The sequence below is a fragment of the Sinocyclocheilus anshuiensis genome, unplaced genomic scaffold (genome assembly GCF_001515605.1).
Source record: "Sinocyclocheilus anshuiensis isolate Anshui unplaced genomic scaffold, SAMN03320099.WGS_v1.1 scaffold1455, whole genome shotgun sequence".
In the NCBI taxonomy this organism is placed as follows: Eukaryota; Metazoa; Chordata; class Actinopteri; order Cypriniformes; family Cyprinidae; genus Sinocyclocheilus; species Sinocyclocheilus anshuiensis.
The window spans coordinates 821782-836983 of NW_015541012.1; the positions used below are offsets into that span (position 1 = coordinate 821782).

The following is a 15202-nucleotide window of genomic DNA, read 5'->3' on the forward strand; positions in this document are numbered from 1 at the left end:
AAATAATGTTCTTTTTAGCAACATCATATGACCCCTTTAAATCCCTTTTGAATGAGCCCTTGCAGTAGCAGTTCACTTTCGATTTCGTGATCGTGCGTGCGCTGTGTAAAGGGAGCACATCTTACGATAAAAGATATTTGTCAATGAGCTCGGGATCTGTTGAGGAGCAAATCCTCCAACATCTTGTCAGTCATCTCTCCTTACTCTCGACCCGTGGTCAGTCAAATCTGATTTCTGCAGTTCGTGTTGGATGCAGGGTTGTTGTTGTTGTTGTTTTTTCCAGGAAATTGGGCTTTATTTTATTTATTTTTTTTCCCCAGTGGGTTAAAGGTTTGAAATATTGCATAAATTACATTTGCTTGAAATGCTTGTACAGAAACATTTTGCATTCTACCTATAATAAAGCTGTGCTAAATGTTTTGGGCCACACTAGTAGGAAGCATTTGAGCTGTGTTTATGATAAATGTGCATAACAGTCACCGTAAAATATGTATTTTAGGGATGAAAATTAAATTTTTCTTCCATGATCATTCAGACATGATCAGGTGCAGTGTACTGACACTCTGTCAAGTCTGCATCTGCATCAAAATCTACATCTTTTGAATATACTGTGTGAACTCATTGCCCCGTTAGCTCGGAGAGCTTTATTTTCCCTCCTCAGTAAGTTTTGTCAGTTGTTTTGTTTATTGGTCTAATTCTTGTTTCTTGGGTTGCATTCAATTCACTCAATTAATTCATTTGAGAATTCTCTTGTGCTTCTTTCCCCCCTTCTGAATTATGTTGTATTGATAAGGAGTTATCACAAAGTAAGTCTGTTTAGTTGTGCTATCTTACAATCAATATATAGTAAATGTAAGTTAGTGTCGCCGATGTAACCGGTTAAAACTTGGAGTGGTGATGATGAGGTCTTAAAATGTTTTGAAAGAGTCTTAAAAAAGGTCTTAAAAGGTATTAAATTTAACTCCATGGTTCCTGTATATATCCTGCAACTTTAAGATGGCCCTTGACAGTTCAAAGTAGGATTATCTTTTCACTCATCATTCAGTTTGTTTAGATTTCGTTTTTTTTTTTTTTAATCATGTTACGTCAAGCTAATTTGTATATCCGATCTTCCATCACAAGCCCTAATCCTGGAGGAGATTGCCATTGATTGCCATAACAAAGAAACCGAGGAACGCCTCCTGCAGGAGGCCCATGATCTGCACCTCTCCTCCCTGCAGTTGGCCAAAAAAGCTTTCGGAGAGTTCAACGTTCAGACGGCAAAACACTATGGGAACCTGGGCCGCCTCTACCAATCCATGCGCAAATTTAAGGTCCTTATTAATTCTTATTTAAACCTGTGAGAATGTACAGGTGTTATAAGATAAGTAAATCATCACAAGTGGATCATTGTGCAAGCTGTGTGTTTTTGGTTTCTCTTGTGTAAGCTAAACTCAACGTAGAGTGCTTTTGAGGTTGCTGTTGGGCTGACTGACCTTTCCATTGTGTGATTTGTAATGCAGGAGGCAGAGGAGATGCACATCAAGGCCATTCAGATCAAGGAGCAGCTATTAGGACAGGAGGACTATGAGGTGGCTCTGTCAGTGGGACACTTGGCCTCGCTCTACAACTACGACATGAATCAGTATGATGACGCAGAGCGCCTGTACTTGCGTTCCATCGCTATTGGTGAGGGTTACTTTTGTTGCTAATGCATTTTGGGTGGGAGTGCATGATATCAGTACCATTAGTTATTGACCTTTTTTCCCATCTTTTTAAAAAAATTATTATTATAATTTAATATTGGATATACATGTTGGACAAAATTGGATATTAAATTGTAATGCTCATTTCCATTGTTTTTACATTTCATTTACCTTTGCTGTCATCTAATGCTTAAATAATTTTTTTGAATAGATTAAGTTTATTTTGTACATTTTTAATTCTTGATTTTAATTCCTTTTTTATTTAAATGCTGTTTATTGTTAAAAGCAAATCTGAAAAAAAAAAATGAATATCCATTTTTTTTTATTTTGTACATTATGCTGTAATGCCTAAATTCACTTGTAACATTTAAAATTAATCATTTTAGTTTTTAGTGTTTTATTTTTAGTCTGTTTAGATAGTAGTGCATTTATCAGTAATGAAACATGAAAATAATTATTTATCTATATCGGCCACAATTTCAAAATCTTGCATCCCTAATTGTGGGTAATTTATAGCACTGTTAAAATTATTTTATGCTTACAAAGTCAGCATTTATTTGTTCAGAGATATAGGAAAAACAGTAATATTGAGATATCTTATTACAATTTTAAAATAACTGTTTTCTATGTTAATATATTTTAAAATGTAATTTTTTCCTGTGATGGCAAAGCTGTATTTTCAGCATCATTACTCCAGTCTTCAGTGTCACATGATCCTTCAGAAATCATTCCAATATGCTGATTTGGTGCTCAGGAAACATTTCTAATTAATATCAATAGTGAAAACAGTTAATATATTTGTGTAAACGGTAATAAATTTTTACTGACTCCAAACTTTTGAGCTAAATACCTAAACATAAACCATATGTCTGTTGTTTCCTTCAGGCAAGAAACTGTTCGGGGAGGGCTACAGTGGACTGGAATATGACTACAGAGGCCTGATAAAACTGTACAACTCAGTTGGAAACTACGAGAAGGTCTTTGAGTACCACAATATTCTGTCCAACTGGAACCGTTTAAGGGACAGGCAGTTTGCAGTAGCTGATGCGCTGGAGGACGTCAACACGAGCCCCCAGGCCACAGAGCAGGTGGTGCAGTCTTTCCTGCTTTCCCAGAGTCACGGAGCCGGACGCCCCTGCTTGGGCTAACAGCCAGGAAGCCCACCAGAAACATAGATGTGCACACGCACCCCCATTTTGCACCCTCACATCCATTTATTCATTTAAGTAGTCAGGACAGGCGGGAAGTGTGATTTATTATCTTGAGCTTGAGCTCAAGGACTGTCAATTCACTTGTACCAGCAACTCCCCAAGCCCGCTTCCTTAAAATGGGAGAAAAACAATGGCATCTGTATTTGTTGTATGGCATCTGTAACCATGTAAAGACTCATGATGGATAAGCAACCATTCATTGAATTTGTTCACTCTCCTTCGAAGAACCCGACCATTTCTCTGACTTCAAGAGGAGTTGAATAAAACAAAACAGAGCAGTCCAACAAAGACGGAAAACTTCCACACCCTCTATTCTTTTTTTTTATTTTATTTTGTATTTGAAGGAGAGTCACTCCACACTACAGGAATACTTTATCACTGCATTGTCTAAATGTGGAGGAAACTGCTCAACGCAGCTCCCACAGAACGAGATTCAACGGGAAAAGGCCCGTCATTCATATAACCGAGTGAAGGAACATCCATAGATGTCCGTGTCCCCATTAACACCAGGATTAGAGCTTGACTTCATGTAATGCAAAGCTTTGCATTTGAGGATTACTTGTGTGCTCTCTGGAAGATGAGACCAGCCATGTTACATTATGGACCATTGTTTATTTTTGCTTCTTTTTTTATTAATAATTCATGTCGCGTGTGGAATTTACGGACCAGTGGGTTTACGATTGCTCTAGATACCTTGTTTTAAGTTCTCTTCTGGTTTTGTATTCCCTTAGTACTGACATAGCTTATTTTAAACTGCCAATAATTTATATGCAAGGTATGCTACAACTTGTAGGTGTAACGTTGCAAACGGATGAGCCAAAATGACTTCTGTTCATTTATAATAATACCTGTGCGACCACAGCTAATTGCCATAATATGAACTAAACAGAGTTGGAGGGTGAGTTCACAAAGCCGGCTTTCTGTCATAGCGGAGCCTTATTCATGCACACACACACACACACACACACACACACACACACGATATAAGCTGAAGCGGTGATAGTTACAGGACCAAGTTTCCGAGGTCGTCGTTGTTTTCCTTTCAGAGCTCGGCCCCGGGTGGCGTAGATTAACACCCCTGGCCCACTGCCAGCTGACTGGACACACAGAAAAAAGGGCTGAGCGCAGCACCTGTCATTGTGAAGAGGCTTCCCTACTAGGGAACCTGTGGTATAGTGCACAGGGGTGTGAATCCACGCACAATTGTGTAGTACAGTGCAATATTTGCTGAGCGCACCTGTACCACTCCAAAACCAATCAGTCTGACTCATTTCACTGCCGCTCCTCTCTCGAATATATCCAAAAGCCACACAGAATCGCAACCAGGTTGACAACATTTCCAGAACATTTCACAAATTGAATGAGGACCGTTCAGATTAAATTGGCATCCTTTTGTCACACCTTCATAAAGAACTCATTGTTTTTTGCTGAAACAAAGCCTTGCTGCAGGCTAGTCATGTAGAATGTGCTTTTAGTGTCTCGCCACATTTGAGCCCTCAGCAGGCAGCACCGGGACCCCAGATCGAGCTGAAGTCCCAGCCTTAGTCTTAAAGGACTCTCAGCTGGCGGGGATCTGCTTTGTCAGCTTTTTTTGAGTAGCTCGTAGAACGAAACCTCCAGCTGCAGTTTTTCAAACCCCTTTAGTCCCGTAAACTGAGCAAGAGATCATCTAGGGCATGTGAGGGACTTTATTTAGCCCATTTTCACTCCTTAAAAATCCCTTTATTGTTACGTTTGAAGTCTGATTGTGAAGAACCAGGTGGTCTTAAAAGGATAGTCCACCCCAAAATGAAAATTCTGTTGTAATTTTCTCACCCTCATGTCATTCCAAACCTGTATGCATTTCTTTCTTCTGTGGGACATAAAGAAGATATTTTGAAGAATGTTGGTAACCAAACAGTTTCGATTTCCATTGGCATCCATTGTATGGACAAAAAATACAATGGAAGTCAATGGGAACTGAAAATATCTTCTTCAAAGTATTTTCTTTCATGTTTCACAGAAGAACAAAAGTCATACAAGTTTTGGAAAAACGTGAGTGTGAGTAAATGATGATAGAATATTCATTTTCGGGTGGACTATTCCTTTAATACTGTATTTGAGGCAGCAAGTGAAGGACAGGAATTTGTCTTGGTTGGAGAGAAGGAATATTGTAACAAATAAACTGTGATCTTGCACGCTTTGTAAGTGCATTTCCATTGACTATGTGCTGCAATGGACTGAATTAGAGGAGTTCTCGTATCAGATGATGAGTTTAGGAATATGAACATCAAATGTAAAAAAATAATGCACATGGGAAACAAGCTTGGTGGATGCTGAATGAATTTATAACGTAGCTCTGATTGCTTGCTTCTGAATGTCGATTCAAGGGCTTATTTGTCAACCTCAAGTGGTATTTCCTGATTAGAAAGATGGTTGATCACTGTTGATCAAATCCAAACTGCTTCTCGATCTGAATTGGCCACAGTTCCCCAAAAATCAAAGGTGCTTCTGGATCAAACGGTCTCTTTGTCTGCATGTTTAAGTAAATGTATATAGATGTAGATGCATTGCTACAAGTGGTTATTGTCCCAGTGAGCTCCATAGTGACAGAAAAAACAATCTTATACCGAGCAGTTAATAAATATCCCATGAAATAAGAGAAAAAAGAATGAACTTTGTGACTCTGAAGTGTTAAACTGATCACAGAAATTAATAAACTGCATCCTCTGACAATAAAAGCAATCCTGTCACTACAACTTTTCTTCAAAATCTGCCCTCAGAGTTGGAGAATGTAATGAAGGGTTGATAACTGATACAGTGGGGCCTTTTAGATGCTAATTATCTTTATGAAGTCCTCAGACATGCTGCCACGTGTAGATTGTGATTTAGCCAAAGTGCTGTTTCAGATGGATGATGGCGATCCTTGAAGTAACAACCTATAAGTGGACGTGATCTCTTATGATTTTCTTTTCTTGTCTATATTCATTGGAGACACTTAAGAAGAGTTTTTGATCAAATCCAATGACAAAGAATAGGACAGTTGTGTTATTTAACATTGATACTGACTGTTACCCTGGAAATGTCAGTAACCTGTGCCACAGTGAGCCTCTGCTTGGATACTCTTCAGTCATTGGCTTTATGTAACTCGCCCTCAGTAGAGTCTGCTGTACATTGTACATCTGTAACCACCAAACCATTATTAAACTCATTTGTATCCAGCATTGTGAAAATCTGTAACTACTTCTAACACAAAAAAACAATATAGAGCTGTCTAATAGACTACAATGAGCAATATTGCTTCTTAAGTATTAAAGTTGCTTTATTTTTTGCCTTTACATGATTATCCTCCACCTGTTCCTGAAATCGTTGTGATATGTTTAGAGTCCATGACTTGAATGAATGCGACGGGATCCTGCAAAAACCACTCTTTTGGGTGGATTGGTGGCTGAACAAACAATTGAGAATAAAAGACTGTACTCGGCACGTGTACGTCTGGAAGAGATTTACTGTATCTGTCCTTGAACATGGCTACTTAAAGTTTTTATGAGAACTATTATTAATCTAATCAATTATACACTACTGTTCAATTTTTTAAAGTAATACTTTTATTCAGCAAGGATGCATTAAATTGATCAAAAGTGAGAGTAAAGACATTTATAATCTTACAAAAGAATTATATTTCAAATAAATGCTCGTTCATAATTTAAAATGGCAAACCTTTTATTTGCACAGCCATTGATTATTTTTACATTTATGCATTTGCCAGATGAATACATTGCATTCAAGACAGATTTTATCAGTTCATGCATTTCCTGAGAATCAGACTCATAGTGCCATATGTTACTGTTTGAACTGCAGAAACAATAGTCCCAAACAATAAATATAAAATAAATACATGAAGTGCAATTTTTGCATCAAGAAAATCTCAAAAACAATGTAAGCTTATATATATATATATATATATATATATATAAGGTTTTCAAGAGAATAACATTACTCCCTGGTAAACTGGTTTATCTTTTCCATAAGTTACATTCAACAAACAATGTAGCAATTTTTTTTTAGATGCTTATTAGACCAGAAGCGTCATAAAATACAAATTTCAATCTTAAACCCTTACAACATCCTAAATGACCCTTTAGAGATCCCTAGTTCTTCTTTTCTTCCTCTTCATCCACTAAGAATCTAAAATGGGTTATGATGCACCACATCTGCAAAATGACACAAACAGTAGTATTTACAGATAAATGCCTTTATTATGACAGTAGTAATGCTGGGTAAACATGCTCCTCACCTCAACTGCAAAGCCCAGCAAGCGTCCTGCTGCCAGCACCAGAATCCCCAGAATCTGTAGCCAGTTTGGGGCATAGAGAGTCTGCGACAGCACCTCATGCTGGTAGCCATACAGCCACACGGGTAAAACATGGAGCCCTGCTATTGTCAGAATGCCCAAAGGAGTCTTAAAGCCTGCATGAAGAATAACAGCATTCATCAGGGATTTTCACAATTAAAAGAGTTAACTCTGGGTCATTCTAAACCCCAGGTAAATGGAATCCTGGGTAATATTGCTTCACGTTTCACATATCAAATTTTTCCTGAGTGAACTTTTTGGCCTATAAAAGTAAAAATCAAAAAGTCTCTTTTTCACCAATGCGTTTTCAGTCACCATTTCTACTGTTTTTTACTGTTTATAAATGGTGTTTCCCACTGTATAAGTTTGGCACCGTAATGCGGGTTATGCAGGGTTTCATTACCCCGGGTAAAAAGCGGTGCTAACCCCCCTTTTAAAGGGGTTAAAAGTGGGGTTTAGAATGTTAAGTGCAATGTGAAAAGCCGTACTTCTGTGCTTTTCAACATTTTACGGTTTAAAAAGAAAAAAAATTACTTGTTGTCATACCTTTTGCCATCACTGCCCGCACCCAACCCGGGCTCTTCGTGAAAGAGTTCTTCCATTGGGCACCTCTGGCATTATGGTTGCACACAAATACACACCACTCCACTGAAGACACCAGCCAGCCCCACTTCACAAGCACAGAGATCAAAGTCATTCAAACTAATACAAACATGTTTGGGACAAACAAATGCAAACCTCTACTGACTGAACTTACATCATAAAGCATGTTCCAGAGCATGCCACGTCCTAGGTTGTCGATGACCACATCCAGCCACGCTCCGAACCTGGAGGTCTGCTGCAGGCGACGTGCCGCCCAGCCATCCACCCCTGGCACAAAGATAAAATACTAAATCAATAAATGTAAATATGAAAATTCTTGAAATACACTTTAATAAGTGAACAAGTAAAAAGTTTTGTTTGCCAAGGTTGTGTCCTGCAGTGACATATATTTGTCAAAGCTCATACATATATACATATATACGCACACATATATATATGTATATGTATTGTATATATGTATATATATATATATAAGCGTGTATGTATTTACAATATCCCTAGCTTTCATGTATTTACCTACCATCCAATATAATTGATAACACATACAAGGGTACAAAACTCGCTGGGTCACTATACAGAATCCAGGCAATGAGAACAAGAAGAATCCGGATATAACCTATAAAAAGAAACATTTTGCATTACAAATAATACCATAATTAGAGTACATTTACTGATTAAATATAGGCTATGTCATAAATGTAGTTGGAGTGATCCAATATTTTTGATTCTTTAAAACGAATTCTGCTGCTGCACCAAATACACAGATGTCACGTAATAATTACTCTGACTCACCGATTACATTGGGTACATAGAAAAAGACATGAAATCCCATATCACAGGTGCTCTTCTCTGCTGAGGTGTCTATAGTAACCGTCTTCTGTGTCGGAAACAACACGTAGGCTATCTTATTTAAATGCCTTTGTATGCGCAATATCACCTAATCAAAATGTCATTATGATCATAAACATTTATATCACTGTAAAAGAGTCCACCTCTTCTCCATGAGTGACATTTACGGCAGAGCAGATAAACAGGACTCTCTTCCGGCTTTATGACAAGTTTTATAAGCGTCATTCGTGTTGGAATAGACACTAGATGCCATAGGAGGGCGCTAAAAGATAAGAGTCTGAAAGATTGTATTAATCGGTAATTAATAAAAGGTTGGCGCCAAATACGTACGTGTACAGAAGGGTACATTTGCATTAATTACTTCTCAGAACTGATTTTGTGTAGATCATGCATTCCTTAAAAATAAGAGACAAAACCAGTGTTGTTATTGATACCTATACTTTTTTAATAATTAAAATAAAGGTGAAATAAATAAAAATGTATATATATTAGATTAGTTGCATTGGAAACTAACTGAAATGAAATTAGCTGAAGTACTACAATTACTAAAACTGAAATAATTATAAATTAAAAAACATTAAAAAAACTAAAAACTGACAAAAGCACATACAATTATAATGAAAACGGAAAATATAGAAACATATTCAACATTAATAAATACTATAATAGTAGGCTATAGTAAAAATGAATAGTAAATGAATAGTAAATAATACTACAATAACGTTACGAAATTGTTTTATTGATTTTACTGCAAAAAAGTAACAAATACATTTAAGCCATTTTTAAAACATTATAATTTACATGACTCAACATTTTTAAAACTACTTAACAGCTCATTTGAATAATATTTTTCGTGGGTGATAAAATTAATAAGCAAAAATCATTCAGTCATAACAAAAATCATTCAAAAAATCAATAAAACATGTTCTGCCTCCACACAGTGCACCGTGCCAGAAAAAGCTATTAGTGTCCATCAGGAAAAGCTGTTTATTGGTTTATGAAAGTAATTCTTTCATTATTAACCATTTTATCCCCATATTATATACACTATGTGTTTGCAAAGTAAAGAAATGGCGTTGTTGCCCTGATGCAACACGGTGCAAAATGAGTAAACTACCTCCTCACAACCTCGCTAATATCAAAAAATCTAATAGCAACCATGGAAATTAAAGCCGACGGCACGACAGCCAAGCTCTGGGCGCAAATGCGTCGGTGCTGCGTTTCTGACGCTCATACGCCCCTTGTGTTCTGATTGGACAAAACTCACGTGATCAAGTATGGAGGCGTCGGCGTTTAGACGCGTCACTCGTTGATAACGCAAAACTCTACCGCTTGACTTGATAGGAACAACATACCAAGAAAAAAAACAAAAACAAAAAACAACGTAAAACAAGGCAACAGGCACCGGTCACTCTCTGCACATTTCTGCCATTGCCATGAAATGAGGGCACCATGGGCGCCAAGGAGTCACGGATAGGCTTCCTTTCGTATGACGAGGCCGTTAAAAGAGGTAAGAGGTTAGAGCTTCAGCGATTAACGGCGGTCTGTCAGTTACGCGACAGTGCTAAGCTAGCGTTAGCAGCGTTAGCCAGCTAGTTAAGCACACGTATTAACTCTGTCTGCGAGCTAACAAGTCTCAACCTGTCATTTCGCAGAGCTGTTATGTGAAGTAGCGGGTGTAAAGGGGCTTGGGGGATGAAGGTGGGGCTGTTTTGACTTGTCTTTGTGTTATTAGTGAAATGTTGTTAGTGGCTCAGTCTCAAAACCTAGTTAGCTGTCTACTTAGATTTTTCTGCATCATATTTGCGTTCACAAGCAATCGAGATGCCCAAAATCGTCTGAGAGTGCACCTCACACTTGGTTTTGACACACAGCCAGTGTCTAACTAGCAGCCGACTGGAAGTGGAACTAATCTGGGCGGTGCAGGAGCGTCCACACTGACAAACAGATTTCACTAATCTGTCAACATTTCTCAACACCCCCGTGGTATTTATCATGTACGCTATTGTACTTTATCAGCTCTCTCTGCCTAAGAAAAGGGTGGAAGTGCTTGTCCTGACACACTGAAATCTTATTTTTGCACTTGCTAGCTACTGACCAGTGTATTTCCACCCCTTTACCTTCGGTTATTATTATGACGGTTGGTGGTATTTAAGGGTAATCATTCACTTCAAGAATGCTTAAGTTATTGAAGAATCATTTAAGACTTGAGATAAGTGTTTTTAATAAAGGCCTGTTGACAAGATAATGACAGCTCCTATCAGCTGTGAAGTGTGCACTTAACTGAGGATGTAAACAAATATTTAAAGGGATAGTTCACCCAAAAATTTAAATCCTGTCATCTTTTGCTCACCCTTATTTTATTCCAAACATGTTTGACTTTCTTCTGTGGAACATAAAGAAAGATATTTTGAGAAATGTCCAGTCAGTGGGTACCAAAATTGTCAACATTCTTTAAAATATCTTCTTTTATGTTTTGCAGAAGAATTAGAAAGTGCTTTATTGCCAATTGTGTTTACACACACAAGGAATTTGTCTTGGTGACAGGAGCTTCTAGTGCAGAAAGTACAGACATAGTGCAGACATACATATAATTTAAAGGGATAGTTCACCCAAAAATGAAAATTTGATGTTTATCTGCTTACCCCCAGGGCATCCAAGATGTAGGTGACTTTGTTTCTTCAGTAGAACACATATGATGATTTTTAACTCCAACTGCTGCAGTCTATCAGTCGTATAATGCATGGCAATGGTAACAAAATCTATGAGAGTAAAAAAAAACATGCACAGACAAATCCAAATTAAACCCTGCGGCTCATGACGACACATTGATGTCCTAAGACACGAAACGATCGGTTTGTGCCAGAAACCGAACAGTATTTATATCATTTTTTACCTCTAATACACCACTATGTCCAACTGTCTTTGTTCGCAAAACATTAAAAATCTTACTGTTCAAAAACTTTTGACTGGTATGTTAGCCTATAGTTTGAAATAAAAAATATTAATATTAATATTAATAAGGAGAGTCTGAGATTTATTTGACAGTGATTTCACATTTCTTGTTTGTATGAAGGCTAAATACCAATAAGAGGTGAACATTTATTTATTTGCGCCATTTTTTTCCTAAAATATTATATAGTTTTATAGGAGTAGGTTTCATAGAGTTGGCAAATTAATTTTTCATAAGTTTGTAGGTACAGGCATCTGTTGTGGCCGTTCTTGGCCGTTTTTATGAGGCTTTTTTAATAGTGTTCATATCGATATCGGAATTATATCGTATCGACCGAAATTAAGAAATATATCGTGATATAAATTTTGGCCATATCGTCCAGCCCTAGGTGGACGAGAGCACTGGTCATTCACTCCCCCCACCGACAATCCCTGCCGGTACTGAGACTCAATCCTGTGACCTTTGGGTTACAAGTCCAATTCTCTAACCATTAGGCCATGACTGGTTTCACACAGGTTTCTGTGCGTTCATGATCCAATTTAGATTTCTGAAACTAAAATCTGGATGTCAGTGTAGTCTGATGCTGACAGGCCTTGATGCTGCTGTGTTTATGTGTGTCTAGTGATCGGGCTGTTTAGAGCAGATACTGGCACCTGAGATCGAGTGTATCAGCACTTCTTTTTTTTCCACACCTTGATGAATAAGCAGAATTCAGTTTAGCTGTTGCTTTGCCTAGGCGTTATTTGCATCTATGTTTCTCTTACCAGGAAACCTATTACAGCTACAGAGGAATTTCTTCATCTTGTTGACATAATTGCTCATATAATGTTTCACAAGCTAAATAGGGTGTCTTGTGAGTCACCTGAGAGTGTTGAAGGGTTAAAAGTTTGTGTGATTATTATTCTACAGCACTGTGTGTGTGTGTGTGTGTGTGTGTGTGTGCACGTGCACATGTGTGTTGGTGGGGAGAGGGAGTTAGCTGGCCCTGAGCCCGTTAGTAGAGGTAGAATTACCCTAATTGTTCCAGCTGCACACACACTGTCATGGTACATTTATTGCAGTTTTTTGTGCCATGCTGCCCAACAGCCAATGTTGCTGACATCACTTCATCACAATAACGTAGTGTAAAGGAGGAATGGCATTCACATCAGCATTTTATTGTTTGTTTTATTAATGGCTTGTTCTCGATCATGTAATAGTTTTCCTTAATTATATCGTTGTGTATTATAAATTATAATGAAATAATATCCATGGCTCCAATAAATTATATAAAATAATATATAATATCTGTCTATGTGATGCATTAATTTTTAAGCAACATAATTGGTATTTCTTAAGGCCCGTTCACACCAAGAACGATAACTATAAAGATAACAATACTAGCAGCATCCACACCAGCGGACGATATTGTCAGTTTATTCTAAGCTCACACTCGCCTGCTGCTTTAAATTCTTGAGCTCGTTATTAGGATTGATTCTGATTGGGTTAATGTTTTTATCATTCATCAGCTGGAAAAAATTGTTCTGAAAGTTATTCCAATGATATAATTTATCTGTGCCTTTATCTTTATAACTGTGGTGTGGACTCTGCTATTCTGTAATACTGAGAACAATTTTTAGAACTATATCTTTATTGTTGTCTTTATAGTTATTGTCCTTGGTGTGAATAGGCCTTTAAAAGTAGGTATGTTTAAAAAATATATATATCATACTTTCCTAATTCCTATTTTCAAAATGGACCAACTAATGGGTTTTCTAAATAACTAGTCGACTTATCAATCTTAAGGAAGCGCTGTATAATTAGATTGGTTTTGGTGTCATCTGACCTTGATCCTATGCATTTTTATTAGGTGTTTACATTAGACATTAGTTGTTGAATTTAAAAACAGCTTGACAGAACCAAAAAAAAAGATAAATTGTCAGGGTCTTGAGATGCTTTGAAAATGTTTATTAATAGTGCATGTCACTAAAAATATCTGAACAAAAAACAAAAAAAAAGTCTAGAACAATTAGTTGATCTCAATAATAGTAGGATTAGTTGACCATCCTGGCCTGTCCCTAAATAACATTTTTCATCAAATAATGTCTTAACATTGGATTAATGTTTGTAATTTGTAGCTGGAAATTTTATAGCCTTAATTTGGCAGCTGTAAATTCATAAACACTTTTCCTGGAAAATGATGATATATGGTGCAAAATTTGATTTGTTTATATTATATATTACATTACATTTGTTCATATTTGTTTTATATTTTTCAACCCATTCAGACTGTTGCTTCCACAGCTATCACAAATCATTCTCTCAATTAAAAAAAATATTACTTTGGTATCTACCCAGCAGAATTTGATAATTTTCAAAACACTGATGTTCAAAACATCATATAAACCTGAATTTAAATAAAAATAAAAACACATAAACATGATCAAAAACACTGAAAAGTAAGAAGACCTGTTGTCTTCATTTGTTCGTACTCCTTCTGTGTCATTCTTGAAAAGGTTTGGAAACATCCATAATGTACTCAGGTTCTTTTGAATGTAATATGAGGGTTTTAGTCCAGTGCTCATCCTCAAAGGTTTTCAGTGGCTTTCCTCCAAGATTGAACATTCAATAGGTTGTTTGCACATGACGTCACTGATGACGCGCGAAATGCAGCTGGAGGGCAGGAAGTGATTTTTCTCTCCATAGGAATCACTAGCAGATGCCAGTGTTTTGCATTGTTTATGGATGCTTAAATTGGCCAAACCGAGAAACCACAAGGAGCTTTTATCGTGTACAAAAATGTGTTGTTCATAAGTGGGGAAAAGTCAAGAAATTGATTGAAAAACGCAGGAAAAAGTTGCTTGTAAACCTGTGTCTGCGGTCGGGAGGAGCTAAGCTCGTGTGATAATGCTCGTGCGTGTAAATGGTTATTATAGGATATAATAATATATTAAGATATTTATAAAGATATAAATAGATTGGGCTGCCACCTCTCACGCACGCATTGGCATTTCGCGCGTCATCAGAATCACGTGATTGCAAACAACCTATACTGTTCTGTATTATTACAAAGGAGCTTCTAGTGTCTCAACACTGTCGTCTGTAGCTCGCAGTTGTACGGTAAGCTCAGGCATTCCCCTGTCAGCTTGACTGAGAGGCTCATCTGAGATTCCAGGCCATTGAGATAATTAAGTCTCGTCTTCAGGAATTCATGTTTATTTATGCTGCTTACCTATAAGGGTTGGGCGACTCATTTGTCCTCAAACTGTCCTTGGAGTCCTCTGTCTCGAATGTAAGGTTGCCACCACCTACAGACCTACATTGGTGCAGGCTTCAATCAGTAACTCAGAGCATTAATCTAGCTGTCTCTCCTCTGAGGGGAAGCGCTCTGACTGGACGAGGAAAGGGAAAATCAAAGAGGCTGTGAATGCTTTAGCAGACTGTTGCTAGGGCTGTCACGATTATGAAATTTGGCTGACGATTAATTGTCTACAAAAAAATAGTCATGGTTATTGCGATTAATTGTCTGTTTTAGGGCTTTGTCGATTATGCCGATTATCATGATTAATTGTCTGTTTTTATGGCTTTC

The 15202-nt window shown here is 37.3% G+C and overlaps 2 protein-coding genes across 2 annotated transcripts in view; one reads left to right on the forward strand and one right to left on the reverse strand.

Annotated features, from left to right (window-relative positions):
* Window positions 1–3644, forward strand: part of appbp2 (amyloid beta precursor protein (cytoplasmic tail) binding protein 2) — a 10920-nt gene extending 7276 nt beyond the window's left edge. The window contains exons 11-13 of the mRNA XM_016488770.1: window positions 1123–1313; window positions 1503–1668; window positions 2571–3644. Of these exons, the coding sequence (XP_016344256.1) occupies window positions 1123–1313; window positions 1503–1668; window positions 2571–2833 (620 nt within the window). The 3' untranslated portion in view covers window positions 2834–3644. The remainder of the gene's footprint in view (window positions 1–1122; window positions 1314–1502; window positions 1669–2570) is intronic.
* Window positions 3645–6892: 3248 nt separating this feature from the next.
* Window positions 6893–8874, reverse strand: LOC107690475 (uncharacterized). The gene is made up of 6 exons (XM_016488831.1): window positions 8625–8874; window positions 8353–8448; window positions 7987–8099; window positions 7776–7899; window positions 7173–7345; window positions 6893–7089 (listed from the first exon to the last, which is right to left on the reverse strand). The coding sequence occupies exons 1-6, from the start codon at window positions 8662–8664 to the stop codon at window positions 7027–7029; spliced, it is 609 nt and encodes a 202-aa protein (XP_016344317.1). The 5' UTR covers window positions 8665–8874; the 3' UTR covers window positions 6893–7026.
* Between the last annotated feature and the right edge of the window lie 6328 nt (window positions 8875–15202).